Below are 17,123 nucleotides of genomic sequence, written 5' to 3'. Positions count from 1 at the left end.
ATTCCATGTTCCACTTACCCTTACTTCAGCTGGCCGTGGTTCTTTGCCTGGTGGGGTGACCCAAACCTTCATTCCTGAAGTTTCTTGGCCATTGGTAGTCCTGCCTGGATTGGGTTGTTGCAGTTTTCCATTGACTTGAATCACGGGGCATGGTAGTACTAAGAGACGCCCTAGGGGATCTCCTGTATTCCAGGAAAACTCTTCTTTACTTCCATTGTGTAGTTGCAGTGCTATTTCCCCTTGATAGTCAGGATCAATCACCCCAGCCAGTACAGTAATCCCCTTCCTTGCCTGTTGATTCAGAGGCATAAGAAGCCCAAAGTGGCCAGGTGGCAGTCTTAACTTCCAGTTCAATGGGATTATTATTGTGTTTCCTGGTGGAAGCACTCCTCCTTTTGGAACCAAGACCTGTAGACCAGCAGAGCTTAAGCTTGCAGGGACAGGAAGCAAAAATTTACCTAGTGGATCACTAGGAGTGATAATGAGTGGTGCCACTCCTGTTTCCACCCCTTGATTCCTGGACCCATGAATCCTGGCTATAGAGAAACAGCACCACAGAGTGGACGCTGATTCAGAGCATACACAGTCTCCTGGAGAACACTGCCCCAACCCTGCAAGGTATTGCCACCTAGTTGGTGCCGTAATTGAGTCTTCAACAGGCCATTCCATCGTTCTATCAACCCAGCTGCCTCTGGATGATGGGGAACATGGTAAGACCAGAGAATTCCATGAGCATGTGCCCATTCCCTCACTTCATTTGCTGTGAAGTGGGTTCCTTGGTCGGAAGCAATGCTGTGTGGAATACCATGACGGTGGATAAGGCATTCTGTAAGTCGACGGATCGTAGTTTTGGCAGAAGTATGTCATGCAGGGAAGGCAAACCCATATCCAGAGTATGTGTCTATTCCAGTAAGAACAAATTGCTGCCCCTTCCATGATGGAAGTGGTCCAATGTAATCAACCTGCCACCAGGTAGCAGGCTGATCACCTGGGGGAATGGTGCCATATCGGGGACTGAGTGTGGGTCTCTGCTGCTGGCAGACTGGACACTCAGCAGTGGCTGTGGCCAGGTCAGCCTTGGTGAGTGGAAGTCCATGTTGCTGAGCCCATGCATAACCTCCATCCCTACCATCATGACCACTTTGTTCATGAGCCCATTGGGCAATGACAGGAGTTGCTGGGGAAAAAGGCTGATTGATATCCACCAAACAGGTCATTTTATCCACTTGGTTATCAAAACCTTCTGCTGAAGTCACCCTCTGGTGAGCATTCACATGGGACACAAATATCTTCATGTTGTCTGCCCACTCAGAAAGGTCTATCCACATACCCCTTCCCCAGACTTCTTTGTCACCAATCTTCCAGTCATGTTCCTTCCAAGTCCCTGACCATCCAGCCAAACCATTAGCAACAGCCCAGGAATCAGTATACAGATGCACCTCTGGCCAGTTCTCCTTCCAAGCAAAGTGAACAACCAGGTGCACTGCTCGAAGTTCTGCCCACTGGGAGGACTTCCCCTCACCACTGTCCTTCAGGGACATCCCAGAAAGGGGCTGCAGTGCTGCAGCTGTCCACTTTCGGGTGGTGCCTGCATATCATGCAGAACCATCTGTAAACCAGGCCCAAGTCTTCTCTTCCTCAGTCAACTGACTGTAAGGAACTCCCCAAGATGCCATAGCTATGGGCTGGGAAAGAGAAGGTAAGGTGGAAGGAGTGGGGGCCATGGGCATTTGGGCCACTTCCTCATGTAACTTACTTGTACCTTCAGGACCTGCTCGAGCTCTATCTCGTATATACCATTTCCATTTTATGATGGAGTGCTGCCGTGCACGCCCAACTTTATGGCTTGGTGGGTCAGACAACACCCAGCTCATGATAGGTAACTCAGGTCTCATGGTAACTTGGTGGCCCATGGTTAAGCATTCTGTCTCTACTAAGGTCCAGTAGCAGGCCAACAGCTGTTTCTCAAATGGAGAGTAGTTATATGCAGAGGATGGTAAAGCTTTACTCCAAAATCCTAAGGGCCTGCATTATGATTCTCCTATAGGAGCCTGCCAAAGGCTCCAAACAGCATCTCTATTTGCCACTGACACTTCCAGCACCATTGGCTCAGCTGGCTCATATGGTCCAAGTGGCAGAGCAGCTTGCACAGCAGCCTGGACCTGTCACAGAGCCTCATCCTGTTCCAGTCCCCACTCAAAACTAGAAGCTTTTCTGGTCACTCGGTAAATGGGCTGGAGTAGCACACCTAAATGAGGAATATGTTGTCTCCAAAACCCAAAGAGGCCAACTAAGTGTTGTGCCTCTTTTTTGGTTGTAGGAGGGGCCAGATGCAATAGCTTATCCTTCACCTTAGAAGGAATATCTCGACAGGCCCCACACCACTGGACACCTAGAAATTTTACTGAGGTGGAAGGCCCCTGTATTTTTGTTGGATTTATCTCCCATCCTCTGCCACTCAAATACCTTACCAACAAATCTAGAGAAGTTGCTACTTCTTGCTCACTAGGTCCAATCAACATGATATCATCAATATAATGAACCAGTGTGGTATCTTGTGGGAGGGAGAAACGATCAAGATCCCTGCGGACAATATTATGACATAGGGCTGGAGAGTTGATATAACCCTGAGGTAGCACAGTGAATGTAAACTGCCGGCCTTGCCAGCTGAATGTGAACTGTTTCTGGTAGTCCTTGCTGACAGCAATTGAGAAAAAAGCATTTGCCAGATCAATAGCTGCATACCAGGTACCAGGGGATGTGCTGATTTGCTCAAGCAATGATACCACATCTGGAACAGCAGCTGCAATTGGAATCACCACCTGGTTAAGCTTACAATAATCCACAGTCATCCTCCAAGACCCATCTGTTTTCTGCACAGGCCAAACAGGAGAGTTGAATGGGGATGTGGTGGAAATCACCACCCCTGCATCCTTCAAGTCCTTAAGAGTGGCATTAATCTCTGCAATCCCTCCAAGAATCCGGTATTGCTTCTGGTTCACTATTTTGCTAGGCAGGGGCAGTTCTAGTGGCTTCCATTTGGCCTTTCCCACCATAATAGCCCTCACTCCAGGAGTCAGGGAACCAATGTGAGGATTCTGCCAGTTGCTGAGTATGTCTATTCCAATTATGCATTCCGGCACTGGGGAAATAACCACAGAATGGGTCCGGGGACCCACTGGACCCACTGTGAGACGGACCTGAGCTAAAACTCCATGAGTCACCTGACCTCCATAAGCCCCAACTCTTACTGGTGGACCAGAGTGACGTTTTGGGTCTCCAGGAATAAATGTCACTTCTGAACCAATGTCTAATAATCCACGAAATATCTGATCATTTCCTTTTCCCCAATGCACAGTCACCCTGGTAAAAGGCTGTAGGTCCCCCTGGGGAAGGCTGGGAGGAAGATTAACAGTATAAATTTTTGGCAGTGTAACAGGGTCCTTCCCCAAGGGTACCTAGCCTTCCCTTCATTCAAGGGGCTCTGGATCTGTAAACTGTCTCAAGTCTGGGTATTGATTAAGGGGCCGTGACTCTGTTTTTGTAATTCAAGGGAGACTTTTGTTCACGTGACCTAGAATTCTTTTGCCTATATATTTCAAACAAGAATTTAGTCAATTGCCCATCTATTTTACTACTTGGTACTCCATGATCCACTAGCTAACACCATAAGTCTCTGCGAGTCATATTATTTTGATTGCTGCTTTGAGCCTGTTTTCCATTATGGTAGCCATGCCCACCTTGTCTGTGGTGATTAACTGCAGCCACTTGGCTTCTACCGACTTGGGACTCGATTATACCCATTGTGTTTAAGGATTCCAGCTCAGTGACAGCAGTTCCTACAGTAATATCTGACCTACAGAGAAGGGCGACTACAGAGCTCTTCAGGGATGATGGAGCCAGTCTCACAAATTTATTCCGTACAGTCCTGGTAAAAGGTGTGTCCTCTGGACATTCCAGGGCTGTGTGAGCAGGTCTCCCATGATAAATCCACTCTAACATTCCAATCTCTCTAAGCCTTTGAATCCCCTCCTCCACATTGTACCAGGGCAGTTCTGGCATTTCAACCTCTAGTAATACTGGCCACCTTTTGATCCATGTTTCAGCCAACCACCCAAACTGTTAACACCCTTTCTAACCCCTCAAGCTGCAACACTGAATGCAGAATCTCTGCTTACTGGGCCCATATCAGTAAATTCAGCCTGATCCAACCTTATATTCCTTCCACCATTATCCCACACTCTTTTTTTTTTTTTTTTTTTTCATTTTTATTGAGATTGTTCAGATATCATACAATTATCCAAAGATCCAAAGTGTACAATCACTTGCCCCTGGGTACCCTCATACAGCTGTGCATCCATCACACTTAATTTTTGTTCAATTTTTAGAAATTTTTCATTACTCCAGACAAGAAATAAAGTGAAAGATGAAAAAAGAAAAAAAGAAAAGGAAACTCTAAACCTCCCCTATCCCTAACCAACCCCCTCAATTGTTGACTCCTAGTATTGATTTAGTACATTTGTTACTGTTTATGAAAAAATGTTGAAATACTACTAACTGTAGTATATAGTTTGTAATAGGTATATAGTTCTTCCCTATATGCCCCTCTATCATTAACTTCTAATTGTATTGTCATACATTTGTTCTGGTTCATGAAGTGATTTCTAGTATTTGTACAGATGATCATGGACATTGCCCACCATAGGATTCAGTTTTATACAGTCCCATCTTTTGACCTCCAACTTCCTTCTGGTGACATATATGACTCTGAGCTTCCCCTTTCCACCTCATTCACACACCATTCGGCGCTGTTAGTTATTCTCACATCTTGCTACCAACACCCCTGTTCATTTCCAAACATTTAAGTTCATCCTAATTGAACATTCTGCTCATACTAAGCAAGAGCATCTACATTTCTTCCACAAGGCAGGAGGGAGAGTCAAAGAAGGTAGAGACGCAAAAGAAAGAGGAAACAAAAAAAATGACAGCTAGGAAGCAGCAAAAGGAAAAATAACCTTAAATCAAAGTAGAATAAAGAATCAGACAATACCACCAATGTCAAGTGTCTAACATGCCTCCCCTATCCCCCCCTCTTATCTGCATTCACCTTGGTATATCACCTTTGTTACATTAAAGGAAGCATAATACAATGATTCTATTAGTTACAGTCTCTAGTTTATGCTGATTGCATCCCTCCCCCAATGCCTCCCCATTTTTAACACCTTGCAAGGTTGACATTTGCTTGTTCTCCCTCATAAAAGAACATATTTGTACATTTTATCACAATTGTTGAATACTCTAGATTTCACCAAGTTACACAGTCCCAGTCGTTATCTTTCCTCCTTTCTTGTGGTGTCTCACATGCTCCCCATCTTTCTCTCTCAACCATATTCATAGTTACCTTTGTTCAGTGTACTTACATTGTTGTGCTACCATCTCCCAAAATTGTGTTCCAAACCACACACTCCTGTCTTCTATCACTCTGTAGTGCTCCCTTTAGTATTTCCTGTAGGGCAGGTGTCTTGTTCACAAAGTCTCTCATTGTCTGTTTGTCAGAAAATATTTTGGGCTCTCCCTCTTATTTGAAGGACAGCTTTGCTGGATACAGGATTCTTGGTTGGTGGTTTTTCTCTTTCAGTATCTTAAATATATCACACCACTTCCTTCCTGCCTCCATGGTTTCTGCTGAGAGATCCGCACATAGTCTTATGAAGCTTCCTTTGTATGTAATGGATTGCTTTTCTCTTGCTGCTTTCAGGATTCTCTCTTTGTCTTTGACATTTGATAATCTGATTATTAAGTGTCTTGGCGTAGGCCTCTTCATATCTCTTCTGTTTGGGGTACGCTGCGCTTCTTGGATCTGTAATTTTATGCCTTTCATAAGAGATGGGAAATTTTCATTCATTATTTCCTCTATTATTGCTTCTGCCCCCTTTCCCTTCTCTTCTCCTTCTGGGACACCAATGATACGTACATTATTGTACTTTGTTTCATCCTTGAGTTCCCGGAGACGTTGCTCATATTTTTTCATTCTTTTCTCCATCTGCTCCTTTGCGTGTAGGCTTTCAGGTGTTTTGTTCTCCAGTTCCTGAGTGTTTTCTTCTGCCTCTTGAGATCTGCTGTTGTATGTTTCCACTGTGTCTTTCATCTCTTGTGTTGTGCCTTTCATTTCCATAGATTCTACTAGTAGGTTTTTTGAACTTTTGATTTCTGCCGTATACATGTCCAGTTCTTCCTTTACAGCCTCTATCTCTTTTGCAATATCTTCTCTAAACTTTTTGATTTGATTTAGCATTAGTTGTTTAAATTCCTGTATCTCAGTTGAAGTGTACGTTTGTTCCTTTGACTGGGCCATAGCTTTGTTTTTCTTTGTGTAGGTTGTAATTTTCTGTTGTCTAGGCATGGTTTCCTTGGTTATCCAAATCGGGTTTTCTCAGACCAGAACAGGCTCAGGTCCCAGAGGGAAGAAATATTCAGTATCTGGTTCCCCTGCGGGTGTGTCTTAGAAAATTGCTCCAATCTTTGATGCCTCGGGTCACTGTGCTTTTCTGCCCAGCAGGTGACACCTGTTAGCCTATAATTCTTGACTGGTGTGAGGCGGTGTGGCTGTGTTCCCCCAGGCTCTGGGGTCTGGTTGTGAATGGAAAGGGCCCCACCCCTTTCCTCCTAGAGAAGACAGAGCCCCCAGGTGGAGGTCATTAGCATTTCAATGGTCTCGCTCTCTGCTTGTGCTGTCTCCACCCTTCTCCGCTTCACAGCCCTGGAAACCGAAAATGACTGGGGCTTTCTCCACTGAGCCGAAAAAGAATCAGATAGCCCCCTTCAGACCCAGTCCAAGGCTCTCCAAGGTCAGTCCTCACCCAAAGCCTCTGTCTGTTTTTTGGGGATGCGTACCTGTAGTGAGCAGTTCACATGCGCTACTTAAAACCCCAGCTGGAGCTCAGCTGAGCTGTATTCGCTTGCTGGGAGAGAGCTTCTCTCTGGCACCACGAGGCTTTGCAGCTCGGGCTATGGGGGAGGGGGTCTCCCGACCTGGTTCCACAGGTTTTACTTACAGATTTTATGCTGTGTTCTCAGGCATTCCTCCCAATTCAGGTTGGTGTATGATGAATGGATGGTCTCATTTGTCCCCCCGCAGTTATTCTGGATTATTTACTAGTTGTTTCTGGTTTTTTGTAGTTGTTCCAGGGGACTACTTAGCTTCCACTCCTCTCTATGCCGCCATCTTGCCCAACTCCTCATCCCACACTCTTAATATCCATTCCCACACATATTCCCCTGGTTTCTGTCTGTATAAGTTGGAAAACTCATACAGTTCCTTTGGAGTATAGTGTACCTCTTCATGGGTCACACTTTGTATCTCACCCTTTGGGGCTTGTTGGGACTTGAGCCTACTTATAGGTCTTGAAGCAAAAACTGGTGGTGGGGGTGGGTCATGAAAAGAGTTAGAATTATCTCTCAAGCCATTCACCTCAGGACATTCTGTTGCATTTTCATCTCTTAAAACAGGATTAATCTCTCCAGACAAAGGAGTGAGGGCTGCTTCCTCAGGGGAGGTGATTACAGGATTAGCAGGCACTAAAGGGTTAATCTCCTTAGCTGGGGGTTGGGTGGCAGGCTCCTTAGGGCAGACTGGAGGTAGGGAAGCTGTTTCCCCAGGACAGCCCTCTACAGGTAAATCTAACAATGACCCAGCAGAATCCAGGGTTCCAGTGTCCTCACTGCCATTATTATCCATCCATATGTCCCCAGACCAAGTTTCCGGATCCCACTGTTTTCCAACCAATGCCTTTACTTTAACAGCAGACACCCTGAGAGGTTGAGATTTTAGTTTACATTGTAAATTTGCTACTCGCACAATGAGAGACTGCGTCTGGTTTTCAGAAACTTCCAGTCTGCGGGCACAGGAAATAAGATTTTCTTTCAGGGCACACATGGAAACCTTTACATCTGTCATACAGCATTTAAGTTTTGAATTTGAAGCCTTTAGCTCATTCCTTTCTCTTACAACTTTATCCAAAGTATCTAAGAACAGCCAGCCAACATCATTATACCTCTTAATACTGCAAAACTCCATGAAGGTGTTAAAAACACTGTCACCCAGAGCCTTGCTTTGTACTAGAGTATGATTAGGAGAATCAAATGGTGCTATTTTGCATATTTCCTTTGCCAACTCATGCCATGGACTGTCAGTGCCCTCTTGATTATTGGAAATAGTCATTAGTGCCTCTGAATCTAATCAGAGTAGAAAACAAATTGTAAAAGCCCATTTTAAGATTCTGTTTCTCAAGAACCACTCCTGGTACCAAGCTGTATTAGTTAGGTTTCTCTAGGCAAACAGAATCAATGAGAGGTGTCTCTGATTATCAAATTGTAAAAGTGACTCACACAACTGTGGGTATGCACGAGTCCAAATTACGTAGAGCCATCAACAAACTGTCAACTCCAAGGAAGATGTCCAATGAACTCCTCAGGAAACAAACTGGCAACTTCGACGAACTCCTCAGGAAATGAACTGGGATCTTCGACGAACATGTTCGATGAACTCCTCAGGAAACGAACCGGCAAGTTCGACGAACTCCTCAGGAAATGCTTCACTGGGTAGCCGAAGAAGAAGTGAATGTCCTCTGTCTGTCTTGCTTATAAGTCTTCAACTGATTAATTGGATCAAATCCAGCCAATTGCATTCTCTCATTGTGGGAGGCATGCCCTTTGGTGAGTCATCAGTCACAACTGCAGTCAATTGACTGATGATTTAAAAAACCAGCCTGTTGGTTTATTAACTAGCCTCAAACGTCCTCACAGCAATTGTTAGGCCAGTGCTTGCTTGACCAGACAGCTAGGTCACCTGGCCAAGTTGATACATGAATCTAACCATCACAGCTCCCTTAACTGAAAATGGCTAATGTCCTTTGAGTCTTTCCTAAACTATTGCTTCTAATACCCACTCAATTGAAGCTACAAACAACCATGAAAAGATTTCTGAAAATGGACCTCCATCAACCTTGCTATTCATTCAGCAACTATGTACTGAGCTCTTACTATGTGCCAAAGCCCTGTTCTAGTCACTGAAAATTCAACAATAATTAAAATACTCAAAGCTCCACCTCATGAAGCCTACATGCTTTGACATGCTTAAGCCAACTTCCTTACTATAGCTGTCATAAGTGAGAGCACCTGCAAAAGTTAGGAAGAAATAATGAAGAAGAATAACATTGAACAGAGAAGAACAGAGAAGGGACTAAAAGAATGACATGCCACTGTTGCTGCAAAAGAGAGGCTAGGCTTCCCTATAATTGTGCCTAAGAGCCTCCTCCCGAATGCCTCTTTGTTGCTCAGATGTGGCCCTGCCTCTCTAGCTAAGCCAACTTGAAAGGTGAAATCACTGCCCTCCCCCCACGTGGGATCAGACACCCAGGGGAGTGAATCTCCCTGGCAACGTGGAATATGACTCCCGGGGAGGAATGTAGACCCGGCATCGTTGGATGGAGAACATCTTCTTAACCAAAAGGGGGATGTGAAAGGAAATGAAATAAGCTTCAGTGGCAGAGAGATTCCAAAAGGAGCTGAAAGGTCACTCTGGTGGGCACTCTTACGCACAATTTAGACAACCCTTTTCAGGTTCTAAAGAATTGGGGTAGCTGGTGGTGGATACCTGAAACTATCATACTACAACCCAGAAGCCATGAATCTCAAAGACAATTGTATAAAAATGTAGCTTATGAGGGGTGACAATGGGATTGGGAAAGCCATAAGGACCACACTCCCCTTTGTCTAGTTTATGGATGGCTGAGTAGAAAAATAGGGGAAGGAAACAAACAAACAAACAAAGGTACCCAGTGTTCTTTTTTACTTCAATTGCTCTTTTTCACTTTAATTATTATTCTTGTTATTTTTGTGTGTGTGCTAATGAAGGTGTCAGGGATTGATTTAGGTGATGAATGTACAACTATGTAATGGTACTGTGAACAATCGAATGTACGATTTGTTTTGTATGACCGTGTGGTATGTGAATATATCTCAATAAAATGAAGATAAAAAAAATAGAGACACACACACACAAAAAAAAATTGTGCATAAACATTAAATTTCTATAACTAGCTATTACACCAAAGGTTTTCTCAGAAAAAAACAAAACTGTTCAAGTAGTTGGATATTTTGGTTTTAATACTTCCCCAAATGGTTTTATGTAGCAAGCACTGAGATTAGAAAAATAAGCATATTTTCAAAATGCATCTTTGAAGCTATTGAACAAAGCAGTTGATTATTTAATACTAATTTGTTTTTAGATGACGCAAATGCTCTATTTTTATCAGGATAAGTTGAGTTAGATCCAAGTAGTAAGTTTTGTTACATAACTATCATAACATAAAGCCATTTAGTATTGATTTATGATAAGAAGGTTGTGAATTTTAGATGGAAGTTTTTTGCTTCTCACTCAATAAATTATTTCAAACTCAAAAAAAAAAAAAAAAAAAAAATAGGGGAAGGAAACAAACAAACAAACAGACAGACAAAGGCACCCAGTGTTCTTTTTTACTTCAATTGGTCTTTTTCACTTTAATTATTATTCTTGTTATTTTTGTGTGTGTGCTAATGAAGGTGTCAGGGATTGATTTAAGTGATGAATGTACAACTACGTAATGCTACCGTGAACAATCGAATGTACGATTTGTTTTATATGACTGCATGGTATGTGAATATATCTCAATAAAATGAAGATTAAAAAAAAAAAAAATCACTTTCCAAAGGGGTCAAAATATTCTTTAAACATTTCTGTAAGTTTGAGACTTTTCTAAATAAAATAAGTTTTGGGGGGGGGTTGTTTGTGGGAAATAGAAGTAAAAGCATAATACTTCATTAACTCATTTACCATAAGGGGAGTAACTACCAAAAGAAATAATGACCAAAATGGTTTAAAGTAGCTACCTATATATGCGTGAAATGATGTCATGCATTGCAGTATTATTTGTAATAGCAAAAAGACTAGAAGCTGCTAGGAGCCTGTGATGGCTTGAAGCTGTATGTACCCCAGAAAAGATCATCTTCAGAAAGATAAGCTGGATTAATTCCTGTAGGTATAGACTATTGTGGGTGGGACCCTTTGATAAGGTATTTCAATTAAGGAAGGGGTCTTAAGTCTCTTATTGGAGTCCTTTATAAAAGGATAAAAGACAGAGAGAAGACATAGAAAAAAGCTCCAGAGGAGCTGAGAGAGAAGCAACCAGAAGCTGGAAGCAACAAAACCCAGGAGAGGGGAGAGACCAACAGACAACACCATGTGTCTGGCCTTGTGACAGAGAAGCTGAGCATCACCAGCAGCCAGTCTTCAGGGAGAAAATATCTCCTGTGGATGCCTTGAGTTGGACCTTTTCATGGCCTAAGAACTGTAAGCTTGTAAGTTAATAAATCCCCATTGTTAAAGACAGACAAAAAAAAAAAAAAAAAAAAAGAATGACTTGCCAAATCTGGATAGTAGAATGCTTCTATCTACACAATTAGGAGTTTCTAATTTGGAGGTGGAGAACTAGGGTGTTTGTAGTAGTGGAATTAAGCTAAATTGCCTTCACTACATACTACTGAAACGATTCCTAAATATTATTTTAAAGTTTCAATAAAATAAACAAATGTACATTGGGTCTCACCTCTGGAGTAGCTCGGAGATAAATAATTCCATTCAGTTCAAGGCTTTGGCCAAATTGGTTATTCATCCAGTCATGCCAGTCTTGATAAATTGTCCACTCTGTTTCATTCATGCAGTCAGATTCATACAAATTAGATGCAAAAATATACCTAAAAGAGAGTCCACAGTAACACATAAATGCATTCCAAGAAAACACAAAGGAAGTGAAAAGAGAAACTGGATCTATAAAACGGACATGGAACATTCTCCTAAACTCTGGCATACAGTCCCTTGGACAGCACAAAACAAGAGAGTCTCTCCAACCATAGGAAATATGTTCTTGGTCAGCAGTTTTCAACATGTGGTTCAAGGACTCCTGGAAGTCCCCAACATCCTTTTAGGGAATCTGTGAGAAACCAGACTTTCTTCATATACTGTACATCAACCAAAACAATATAGCACGACAGATTGAATATAGAAGCATATAGGAAAATTCAGCTGACTTCTATTAAGTCAGACATTAACTAGATTTGTAAAAATATAAAACAATGCCACTCTACTCACAAATTTTTTGTTTTGTTTTGGAAAATATCATTGTTTTTTCATCACAAGTATATAATTTACATGAACATGTTATGGGTTTGTTACTGCTGATTTTAAAAAATTTATAAATATCGCTAAATTTCTCAACCATAATTTCTAATAATATAAATATCAATAAAGCCCAAAGCTCTTTGGGCTCCTCAATGATAATAAAAAGTGCAAAGGCATTTAAGAACAAAAAAATTGAAAACTGTTGTTTTGAGTTAATTTCAGAAGTCAAAAGAATCTTTGCATAAGCATGGTAATTCTAGGGCTCTATAGATTTTTGATCTCCTGGCTTCTGGTGAGAGACTAGATATAGATACAGATTTAACCAGAGAAGAGAAAACTTTTAAAGGATTAAGGGGGAAAAAACTGTTCTGCAAATCTGAATGAGATGGCTACCATATTCCCTATGGTTCACATGAAAGCTAGGCATTACAAAGGTTAGGTATTATAAAGGACTTCCCTAACTCCATTAGTACTAGACTGCTGAAGATTTTGAATGTCATTTTTCCTCTCAAATCACCAACTCAGCCTCTCATATTATTTGATTCCCAAGACAGTAGGAAAAACACAGGGTCCTAGCTCTAGATCAAAAGATTCCAAAAAGACAAGTAAAAGCTATTTATAAATACCTGTCACTATACACAGATCGTTCAAAAAATAATACAGGTTTTTCTGCATCTTTGAGCTTGCCGTTGAGAGAAGCAAGCTGAGCTCGTATTCGACAGAGGCATGCGTATGACTGGAAAGTAAAAGACCATCGCTCAGGTTTCTCATACATCATCTGAAGCACATTCCCACCACTTTTCTGAGAGGTTGTCAGCTCCTATTTTGAATTTGAAAAAATAAACAAAAAGCAAAGTTAATGGTCAGTAAAGCTATTTTATTTTTTTTAAAAGCCTCAGAAACAGAAGTTGGATAATAAGTGCATTATGAGTAGTAAAACTAGAATGATTTGACTCCCCTGCACTGTACTCTTTCCCATTCTATCTTTCAGGTTGCCAGAAGTCTGGAAGAATCTGAAAACCTGGCTCAAATCACAATTCTTAGATTTTTTCTCAGAAGAGGTGACAAACTGATAGCCTATGAAAGAAATTACATGTTTGGCCCAAGCAAGAATTTTTGAACATCTGAATTAGTTGTCAATATTTAAAAGCTAAATAACTTCACATAAAATACCTGCATTTATATCTTCTTTTTTAAAATGAAGAAACCAAGCTGTACTGTGCCTGCATTTCCTCTTGGCGAAAATCAGCTAGACTTCAGCTAGAGCCAAGTCACACATGCTCCCATTAGATGGGACCCCCACCATTCCTTATAGACTCTCAAAAAGGCCTGATTCATTCATGTTGGCTGCCTGGCCCCTTTAGACATTTGAATTTGTAACCCCAATCTTCTAACAAAACAGAACAAATTTTGCAATGCAGTAATCACATTGTTAAAACCAGTATTTTGGGTGTTAAGAGAAGAAATACAAATATAAAAATAAAAATCAAGTAAAAGCTTTGTAATCTTATATCTGAGTTGGAAATAGCATCAAGAACTCAGGAATTACTTTTCTCTCTATAAAATACTTTTCTTTGCTCTGTCCACCAAATGGCCTACACATGACAGCCCAGTAGCAATGAACACACCTACTAAATACCATTTTCTAGTTCTGTAGCTGATTCCAGGTCTGGGGAAGGAAATATACAAAATGAGCTCGACACATTTTGCCCCAGAAAACAAGAGAGCTAACGAACACTAATTGGGTCATATCAAGGGGAAAGAAGCCAATATGAAGGGACTTCAACCGGTCAAAGACACAACAATTTGAACATCAAAAACAATAACTGCCATGCAAAAATCCATGAATTCATAATATGTTAAACAAAATCACTTAAGTCATCTTCAGAGATTGCTTGAGCATCAATGACTTATTCTTAAAATGTATAGATTTAAAAAAAGTCAAGCATTTTATTGTAGTCCTTTCTAAATGAGTACTAATTCATTTTGATGAAGAAAAGGTCTTTTTTAATGGAAGAATTACAGCTAAAATTTCTTAAAGTTTGAGAATGAGTCCTTTACAACCCATAATGAAACAATGGATCAAAGAAATAAGTTAGCAACAGCTGGTAAAATCGTTAGAGAAACTTGATAATGGGTAGATTAGTGAGACAATGCTTAAACTGACTGATCAATTTTACATCACTAAAGGAGGAACATGACATCATAGTCCACCTAATGAAATGAAAAAGGAAATATGTAACGACATCTAGGAAATGTTACCAATAAAGAAGAGTAATTAAATCTAATCAAGCCTCTAGAGAACTCACTACAAATTTACAGGAGAAATATAAAACAAAGCCATCTTTCTCATTAATTTTTTTTGTTTGAGAAAAATAAAAACATTTATGTTAACATGTAATGGGTTTATCATCATGGTTTTTAAATTAAATAATTGATAAAACTTTAAAATCTAAGATTTAATTGTAATATGGTAAGTATCAACAGATCCAACTCACATAAAAGCTCTTTGAGTTCCTCAATCATCGTAGACAATATGTATATACTTGTTTAGTTAAATAAAATAACATTGGTTTTTAAATGGATAGTGTCTTATATCTTAAAATAGTTAAGAATTCACAAGCTATTTGTTCAAAATATCTTTGTTAAATAAATAGAATAATACACAATCTCCATTATTTGTGGATTCCATATTTGCAAATTAGCCTACATGCTAGCATTAATTTGAAACCTCAAAATTAATACTCATATGTCTTTCACAGCCACTCATGGACATGCACAGAGCAGCAAAAAATTTGAGTTGCTCACAGTGCAGGTTCCCAGCTCAGGTTGAACAAGGTAACACTCTGCCTTCTTGTTTTGGGTCTCATACTGTAAACATATTCTTTTCACAGTCCACTTATTCCACATTTTTGCATTTTTGTTGGTGATTTCGCTGTTTAAAATTATTAAGAATGCAAGAGGAGGGCTGAAGTGCTGTCTAGTGTTCCTAAGTGCAAGAAGGCTGTGATATACCGAACAGAGAAAAATGTGTTAGATAAGCTTCATTCAGGCATGAGTTGTAGTACTGTGAGCTGAGAGTTCAGTGTTAATGAATGAATAATATATATTAAATAAGGTGTCTTTAAACAGAAACACACATAAAACAAGGTTATATATTGATCGGTTGACAAAGATGTAATCAGAAGCTCACAGGAACCTAGCCCTGTATTTCTCCTAGGAACAGTAGTTCAGTATTCTGTAATTCAACAACTTTGTAGAACATAACTACCATGAATAACAGGAATCAATTATAATTACATACTGTGTAAACCTAAGCAATTAATTTAGAAAAATACCCAATGGGTACCCCTACATACACAAATCCCATTGAACTATATAACACAATGTACACAGTGCACTAAAGTTAATAGCATAATTATAATATTGTTGTTTCATGAATTATAACAAAAGTGCAACACTAATAGAAAATAATAACAGGGAAAACTGTGTGTGAGGGAGGGTATATGGGAACTTTGTACTTCCTGTATGGTATTTCTGTAAACCTACAACTACTGTAATAAAAAATAAATTAAAAAAAATTCATATATAATTTAAAAATACTCAACAAAACTCCTGATTTAAAGTATTATAAAAATGAAACATAATCAATACATTAGTGAATTTTAAAGAAATGTTTTAAGGTTTTTTTTTGAACAACAGTGCTTTCTGGGGGAAAAAAAATTGAACCAATGTCTTATAAGTAATTAAAATAATGAAATTATTTAAATCCTCTCCCCTGTGACTGAGAAAAAAGGCAAATGCAGATTGGAAAGGTCCAGATAAAAATAACTAAAATGAACAAAAAGTTTAGATGACTAGCTGTAATTAGAAAAGGGGTAAATAAAGTTCCTGACAGACTTGTTCACCAACTCAAATACTGGTATAAAGATCAATGAGAGTGGAAAACAACATGTTAGATCAAAATTTTAAAGTATGATTTTATTCTATAGTTAATGAATATTTGTAGGTTAAGCAAGTTTTCCATAATGGTAAATAAATTCAATTCATGTTGATAAATGTAAATGTACTCTGGGTATAAAGTTTTGAGGAAAGGCAATCACACATTCCCACATAACATTCTATGATTATAATTGCAGATCAAATACTGGACAAACTTAATTATGATCTGAGCCAGAAGACAAAACTCCTATGTTTAAAAATTGTTAGCTCAATCTCTAAATAGGATTATTTCACTCCCACTCAAGCTTTTAAAACAAAGATATATGGAATCACCTTTCTGGAGCTTTAATTGTTGAAATTCTTCTAAACAACTTTCTCCTATCTCTGGAAACAGTGAAATTATTGAAGTTATTTATTACTCTTACAAGATACCAGAAAAGTTTACTTGTTTGCTGCTTTATTCAGAATTCTAAACTAGCACTCACTCTAGACAAAGCACTATATATTAAGTATTTAAATAGGCAAGGTTATCTTAGATCCATTCCTATATTCCTTTCACACTTAAAAACTCCTGAGATACACCTAGGAAGTACCTATTTGCTAATTTCTGTCATTCATAGTCCCCACTAAAATATTCTATATAGCTAATTTTTTGTTTTGTTAGTTTTTTTTTAATCTAAAGGAATTTATATTAGGGTATATCCAATTTAACACCATTTTTAAAAAAAAATTCAGTATTCTAAATGGATGTTTAAATTGTAAAATATACAGAGGAAATCATTTTAATCATCTGAGGTCCATCCACTGCAACTTCATTACCATATACCTAAGCCAGCAAATCCAACAATTCAAAGTTTTCCAATTCAAAACACTGGGGTGAACTTAAAAAGGACACTAAAATTTCTTCCTTTATGAGAAAAATTTTCTTTCTTATTTTTTAAATTATAACATTGCATTATGATAG

General features: G+C 39.5%; 1 protein-coding gene across 1 annotated transcript in view; it reads right to left on the bottom strand.

Moving 5' to 3' along the window:
- DCK (deoxycytidine kinase) overlaps window positions 1–17,123 on the bottom strand; it is a 60,096-nt gene that overhangs the window by 15,278 nt on the left and 27,695 nt on the right. Inside the window, exons 3-4 of the mRNA XM_037829936.1 lie at window positions 12,844–13,037; window positions 11,646–11,793 (exon numbers count right to left, since the gene is read on the bottom strand). Coding sequence (XP_037685864.1) covers window positions 11,646–11,793; window positions 12,844–13,037 — 342 coding nt within the window. The remainder of the gene's footprint in view (window positions 1–11,645; window positions 11,794–12,843; window positions 13,038–17,123) is intronic.

This window comes from Choloepus didactylus, chromosome 3 (assembly GCF_015220235.1).
Source record: "Choloepus didactylus isolate mChoDid1 chromosome 3, mChoDid1.pri, whole genome shotgun sequence".
Classification (NCBI taxonomy): Eukaryota; Metazoa; Chordata; class Mammalia; order Pilosa; family Megalonychidae; genus Choloepus; species Choloepus didactylus.
Note: the sequence above shows the minus strand (reverse complement) of the source record. Positions and strands in the feature narration are given on the sequence as shown.